The sequence below is a fragment of the Xiphophorus hellerii genome, chromosome 6 (assembly GCF_003331165.1).
Source record: "Xiphophorus hellerii strain 12219 chromosome 6, Xiphophorus_hellerii-4.1, whole genome shotgun sequence".
NCBI lineage: Eukaryota > Metazoa > Chordata > Actinopteri > Cyprinodontiformes > Poeciliidae > Xiphophorus > Xiphophorus hellerii.
This window is the reverse complement of record NC_045677.1, coordinates 6,331,712-6,339,003: the sequence shown is the minus strand read 5'-3', so window position 1 is coordinate 6,339,003 and position 7,292 is coordinate 6,331,712. Positions and strand designations below refer to the sequence as shown.

At 42.2% G+C, this 7,292-nt stretch overlaps 1 protein-coding gene across 2 annotated transcripts in view; it reads left to right on the top strand.

Annotated features, from left to right (window-relative positions):
- The window catches only part of LOC116722129 (WW domain-containing adapter protein with coiled-coil-like), an 81,504-nt gene extending 75,983 nt beyond the window's left edge, over positions 1 to 5,521 (top strand). Inside the window, exons 7-13 of one of the 2 annotated variants that reach the window (XM_032566294.1) lie at positions 413 to 688; positions 2,412 to 2,528; positions 2,669 to 2,817; positions 2,891 to 2,979; positions 4,061 to 4,187; positions 4,273 to 4,400; positions 4,489 to 5,521. In XM_032566294.1, the coding sequence (XP_032422185.1) occupies positions 413 to 688; positions 2,412 to 2,528; positions 2,669 to 2,817; positions 2,891 to 2,979; positions 4,061 to 4,187; positions 4,273 to 4,400; positions 4,489 to 4,558 (956 nt within the window). In that variant the 3' untranslated portion in view covers positions 4,559 to 5,521. Of the gene's footprint in view, positions 1 to 412; positions 689 to 2,411; positions 2,529 to 2,668; positions 2,818 to 2,890; positions 2,980 to 4,057; positions 4,188 to 4,272; positions 4,401 to 4,488 lie in introns of both variants that reach the window. The other variant, XM_032566293.1, reaches the window with a different exon arrangement.
- Positions 5,522 to 7,292: the final 1,771 nt, after the last annotated feature.

The following is a 7,292-nucleotide window of genomic DNA, read 5'->3' as shown; positions in this document are numbered from 1 at the left end:
ATTTTTTGGCAATATTTACAGTCAAAGCCACATTTTAATTTTCATGCTTTTTGTTTTCTTCACCGTCCTGAGTTACATCAGACTAAACTTCTCTTGTTTTAGTTTAATTCTATTTGCAAACTCCAAAAAGCTTAGTAAGAACATTATTTTTCTGTAAAGTTTTCGAATGCTTATTACTCCTAATGGCTACGTTATTGAACTATTGCTGAAAATGTGCTACATAAATAAAACTACCTTTAAAAATAAATCATTTTTTGCTATATTTTAGTTTACCTTGCTCCTGCTGTACAATGTAGCATACTATCACAAGACATTATTAATAACAGTAGTAATGGTGAATTTGTGGTGCTAGTAAAGTGCTTAAATTCACCAAAGTGGCTGCTCCGCTTCCTTTTCTGTTTTTCACGCGCAGAGGCGACATCAGCGGACCAATCCACGCCATCAAACAGCGGCCATTCCTCCTCCCTCTCTTCTTCTCAGAACCCAAACTCTGCAGCCGGCCCGTTAGGCTCCGCCCCCTCCGGCATGTCGTCTTCCTCGTCGGCAGCGCCTCCGGCGGCTCAGAGCACGCAGTCGCAGTCGTCGGCGTTGCTTCAGGACCCGGCCCTCTTGCATCAGCTCCTACCGGCTCTGCAGGCGACTCTGCAGATGAACAACGGCAGCATGGACATGGCCAAGCTCAACGAAGGTGATTGACTTAAAAAGAAAAAGAAAAACTGCTTATCCGTAGTTTAGTTAGCGCTGTTTTGGATGTGTGGGGTCGCTGAGTGACTTACCTGAGCGTTACAGCTCTAAAACAGAACGGATAATTCATATCTATATCCTCAGGTGGCTGGCCCTCCTCTGTCTGCGATGATGAAATCGGCAACTATGTCACAATGCTTATCTTTTGTCGTCTCTGAAAAAGCTTTTTGCTTCTGTGAAATCACAAACCAGCTTCTTCAACATGCCTGAAGCTGAATTAGCATCGTAAATGTTCAAACTTTAAGTGTCTAATCGTATCGCAGGGTTTACCCCAGAATATTATAAGCCTGGCGGGCCACCAGGTTTTAATTGTGCCCCAGCCAGGCTAAGTATTGCTCATTTATTTAAGTTTTTTTTTTAAATTTTGCATATTTTAAAACTAGCACATAATTATCAAATTATGTTTTTACATTTTCTGTCAACTTGAAACATTTTTCTTTTAACTCAAAAAGACGACGGGCCGCTGGATGAATGACTGCCCTACCGCAGTTAGCAAGTTTTCTGGGGGAAACTTTGTATCAGTAATTGTTTCCTTTATTTTATGAAATGCTTCAAATGCAGGTTTCCTATACTTCAGTGCAGCTGCAGACTGAAACCACAAGCTTTGCATGTCGACTAACTATTTATTATTAACTTTAAGGAATCCTCCCGATCTGATCCCAGTGATTTCTGATATATAATCTGCCACCCTATTGAACTGTGACGTGTCATGTTTTGTTCCTTTTGACTGTCAAGTTGAAACAGACCATCAGCACCTCCAACTTCCTGTCTTTCTGTGGCGGATCTAACGGGAGAGTTTTGTCCCCTAATTTTGTGGACGTAGCACTTTGCTAAGCCATTTTTGTCACATCCAATGATGCGTTCAGATATTTGTGCTGTTTTGTCTTAAGCTCTCCTTAAAAGTGTATTTCTGTGATGTACTATGTTCAAAGGGCCAGAGTATCCGCACATCCTTAAAGTCTTAAATTCATGTATCGTAAATTAAGACCTTATTGTCTTAAATTAATTGCGGGGAAAAGTAAGTTTGTTTTAAATACGTTAATCACAGGTCATAAATTTTGTTAATCTCATATATGCAATGCAGTTTAGTTTTCCTGTGGGATTTTTTTTGTCAGAAACTTTTGAGTCACTCACATGTTTTCATTGCATTTTGTGACTTGAGTTGGTTGCAGCTACTGCTAACTAGTTGTTAATATACCCTTGCTAGGTAGCTAGCTTTTTTGTACCCGTTATGGTTAAGTACAAATTTACTTACCCATAAATTTGTACCGGCTCACTTATGTTGCCAACCCACAACTATAAATTTCTTTTTCACATTTATGTCATGATGTAGGTCTTGCATTTCGTTCATAACAATCTTAAAGTTTGAGTTGGAGGCTGACTAATTTAGAGATTTGTGTATCCTTAGTGCTGAATACATTGTGATTTTATCGCAGTCCTTTACTTAATGGATGACGGCGCTTTGTAGTTGCCGTTATTTCTGATGAATTTTGTCCCATTTCTGGGAGAACGTAGCGTTTACGCTGGTCTCTAGTATCATATGTACGTTAGCCGCCTGTCGCGACACAGTAAAAAAAAAAAAACCCAACAAAGTTCTCTCTTGTCTTGTGTGTCTGTGCTGTCACGTGTGTTCCTGTGTGTGTTCATTCCTTCTTTCCTCCCTCCAGTCTTGGCGGCTGCTGTCACCCAGGCTTCCTTGCGGTCTGTGCTTCACAAGCTCCTCGCTGCTGGACCCGCTTTCAACGTCTCTGCTCTGCTCTCAGCTGCGCAGCACTCCAATCAAGGTATGGCGTCTATTGCCGCCGTTTACCGTTTCCCATCCTCCTCGCCGCCTCAGAATACGCTTTCAGAAACGAAACGTTTGCGTAAAAGTGAGAGGATCGTCCCGTTCAACACCCTTCTACTGTGTCGTTTCTGATTTCAGCCCAGCACTCCAGTCAGTCCCCGGTCTCAGTGACGACAGATTCGTCATCCCCACACCCATACGTCTCGCCGCGGAACGGCACGCCCCAGAACAGCCAGAAGCCCCTTCTGGGCATGCATATCGGCAGCGTCACACCCTCACAGGCTAGAGTACGTGGCTTCAGGAGTCGCCGCCACTTCCTGTTCCACCTGCCGCTTATTTTCTCTCCACTTCCCTCTTCAGGGTGGCATGCCGTCAGGAAAGCAGGGATCAGCGTCTTTGTGTCAGACGACAGAAAAGCGTCCAGAGGACCCGAGGACTCTTCAGAGAAGGTATAAGCCCCAGCTGCTCAAAACTTTACTTGTGATCTTGGAGGCAAATTTCACCTACGTTATCCAGAAAAGGTTTTGTAACCCAATTTCTTATTATGTAGAAATACACTTTTTGTGAAGATTGAACCCATTCTCTGTAAAAGGATAGTGTGGTATCCACACTATCCTTTTCACATTTCGAGAAGTTGCCTTCACAAACCTGGTGCTTGTGCTACAGAGCAACTAAAGGGAAAACATACCAGCGCTCCACATCTGGAGACAGAATTTTTCGTCCGTTTTCTTTCGCTGACTAAGTCAAACTCCGTCAAATTGGATGGAGATGGTGAACATCATTTTTCCAGCCTTGCCATTAAACTATTAGATGTAGTTCGAGCATGTAAATAACCTTTGATATGAACCGTTTTATGGCACAGGGTATTAAAAGGTCTTAAATCCACTTATCTAACAAATAAGGCCTTAAAATGTCTTTAATTCATGGACTGTCAATTGATTTAGAAAAAAAATAATTATTCTCCACCGCTGTGATGAATCACTGCGCTTTAACTTTGTCAGCTTGAAATGAAAAAAATAATGCGTGATAGTTTTCTGGGTTTTTATATTCAGAAAGGTTTGAAGGAAATCCTTTTGTGTCGGACGTTATTTAGAATTGTTAATTATAAACTGGATGTGTAAATTCTTCCTCTGAAAAGTGCCTGTGATGCGACTGCTTAAAAAAATAATGATACAGTAGCCTCACAGGAAAAGCCGTTGATCAGTATCTTCATCTTCCTCCTGTGCAGTAAGGCGCTGCTTTTACCTGCTTTGTTTCGACCAATCAAACTCTGATGCGAACCAAAAAAAAGTGATGTGCTGTTCATCAGCCCAGCCTTTTGAATCCAACATCAGCCACATTGCAGCGTTCAAAACGTGTGGAACAAAAGTTCCACTCATTTAAAATACATTGAAGTTTGGAAATGTAGCTCGACAGAATGTAAAAATGTTGAGAGTGTGACGAGGCTGTGGAGTCGTCTCACTCCAGCAGCCAGGAGATTCCGTGCACCGGACCAATCATGTCTGTTTTGCCCCGTGCATCCTCCAGCAGCAGCAGTGGCAGCGGCCAAACCCAATCGGACCCCCCCGGGTACTTCACTCCCACCTTGGCGACTCATTTCGATGAAACCCTCATCCGACACATCCAAGGGTGGCCTTCAGAGAACACAGAGAAACAGGTAAGTGCCGTCAGACCACCGAACGACTCGGCATCTTTCTGACGAGCGGCCTTCGTGACGAGACGCCGCGGTTCCGTTTCAACAGGCGGCTCGGTTGCGAGAGGACTTCCACAACATGGGCAGCCTGTACATGTCTGAAATCTGCACGGAGATGAAGAACCTCCGCTCTCTGGTCAGAGTGTGTGAAATCCAGGCTACGCTGAGGGAACAGAGGTAGGAACGGGAAGTGAGGTTTGCATGAACAAACTGGACAAACGCAAGCCTCCAACTGAGGATTTGTGTCGTCTTCTCCTTTGTGTAGAGTCCTGTTTCTGAGGCAGCAGAGCAAAGAGCTGGACAAACTGAAGAACCAGAACTCCTACATGGTGTGAGGACCTGAGAGAGTCTGCGAGCGGAAACGGCTGAAATATGGACAGCAAGCCGCTCCGGAATGTTTTCAAAAGGCTACAGCCGAGTCCCCCCGCACCCTCCCTTTTTTTCCCTTCTTCTTTTAGTTTTAACAAAAAAAAATTTCAGTGTCCCGCCACATTGACTGGTTGGTCTGAAAAGGCCAGGCCTCCTGGTTCAGACACGTGGACACAGAGGATCTGTGATTACTGGCAGACGGCACCTTCTCGGACCACGGATCGTGTGTATCATATTGGGTGAAGTTGTTTTCCGGCGTGCTTTTTTTTGACGTGTAGTGTTGAGGACGAGATTTAAAAATAGACATCGCAAACATTTCCGCAACACCTGTTTGGGTCGACGAACGACACCGTTCGTCGCACTTCTAAAACAGACCTTCTCGTACATTTAAAACTTACAGATTCTCACTGATAGCGTTTCTTTTCTTCTTTTTTTTTTAAATTCACTATACTTAGAAATTGTTTTGCCATCCTGTTGTGATTTGAGAGGATAACATCGTACGACATCCGCTTTCTCAGTTGGAACCATTCCGATTAAAGGACACACGCAGTGACCGCTTGTGAAACTGGGCTTCTGTACATTATCGTCTCTCAGCCGCCAGCGCTCTCATTCCGTCTGTAGTTTCGACTCAATCGGCCGACGTTTCGCTTCCAGTCCCGGAAAGTTCTGCATTCCTTTCGACTTTATCTTGGAGAGAGATTTTGTGACGCATTACAAAAGTGATTGAATTTACAGTCACGCAAAGCTAAATTATTGTTGCACATGATGATTACCGTCCTTTGTAGTGAAATGGAAAAAGGTAAAGTGGGAAGTACTTTTTTGGTTTCTGTAAGGACAGTGTTTTTTTTTTTTTTGTGATGCAGTTGTTGCTGCACACCCTTTTTGTTACCTGACTAGACTGATCTGGCTACTTTTTCTTTTTTTCCTTTTTTTTTTTTAAAGGATTAACTCTTTACAATAGGGAAAACTTTTTATACCAACATGACAATTAACTGCAGTCATTCCCTTTTATCGCCTATAAAACATATTTCTTTGTCTCTCTTCTCTTTCAATAGATTCCGTCAGGTCTGATGTGCACATTATTTTGCGGGTGGGATGAGAGGGAGGGGCAGGGTAAAGGGAGGTTGGGGAGTTTAGGGTATTTGTATTCCATAAAACATGTGAATAAATACTATACTGCACCTAATGCTTGACTTCTCAGTTTCTTCTTGATTGTTTTGCAAGTCACCAAAAACTTAATTTATGGCATTGATTCACTTTAAAAAGTGGAATTTTGTGACATATTTAATGTGCTTAAATTCTTTATTTTGACAGAACGGATCTTTAGTCATCACAGGAACAATGGAAAAACACTTTAGCAGCTCTCTGTGTGTCGGCATATATGATAGGAACGTACACATTTCACATGATTTAATTATCAAAAACAATTGACTAAATAAAGATTGAGAGCAGCTGTTCAATAAATTAATATATTATTGGAAAGGAAATAAAGGGTATAGGTGAGGTAGAATAGATTCAACATTAGGAAGAAAGAACTGAGAAGGACACATTTAGGAAACGGCAAACCAGGCTGATCTAACCTCGTGGTGATGTCAAGAGGAAGATGAGACAGTGGAGCAAACATTGTAGACAAGCTAAAGCCAACCTGGGCTTCCATTACACCTCAGCAGTGCCAAAGGTCGATTGCCTCCATGCCATGCCACATTGATGCAGTAAATCATGCAAAAAGGACCTCCAACCAAGTGTGTACATATACTGTGCAGCACCTGGGCACGTAGTTCACTAGGCCAACATTTCTGTGTCAGAAAGCATTTTGTGTTATTAGAGTATTTTATGCATTTCTTAAAATGTACACAACATATGTTTAACTTTTTGAATTGAATCACTAAATAATTAGCTTCTTGATGTATTTCGTTTTATAATCCAGTTTGCTGCTCTAGACTCTTCACCTTTCATAAGCAAAAGACTTGAAATTCTCCACTTGCAATGTTTTCCCCAGACCACCAGATAGCAGCATCGAGCACTTTCTTTCTTGAACCTCATGCTTATCTACACAGTTATTCCACAGTTGACTTCCATCAGATTAGAAAACCCATTACCTCATATGTCACATGTGAAATGTGGTTGAAACAGCAGCCAGGCTGTTGGATAAAATCAAACTGAGTTGAGGCCTGATGCAATTCTGCACCAGCGCCAATGATCAATGACGATACACAACTTGTTCCTAGAAAGAAAGGGAGGGGGAAATAATAATCCTTGCTGCTTCCATAGGGATTTAGGAGGAAAAGTTGAAATGAGTTGCTGCTGATGAAGCGTTTTTAAGTGTTCTGTAACTGTGAACGCATCTACAAAAACAGGAGTTCTGGCAATTTGCTGGTTTGGAGCATGCAGTTGTGCTTCACCACAATGACAACGTGGTATAAAAAGTTATCAAAGTTTGCAGCATTGTTGCCTTGCAGCAAGAAGGCCCTAGGATTTGTTATTATTATTTTGCAAAGGGTTGGCATGTTGTCCTGCATGCTTTTGTCCTCTCTTTCACAGTCCAAACAACATGACTGACAGATTGATTGGTCTCTCTAAATCGAGTGTTTCTCCATGTTGCCCTTTTGTAGACTGGTGACCCGTCCAGGGTGTACTTAAAGTAATTTACCGAGTAACGAGTACAATAATAATTAGAATATTCTTCTTGTATCTGTAATT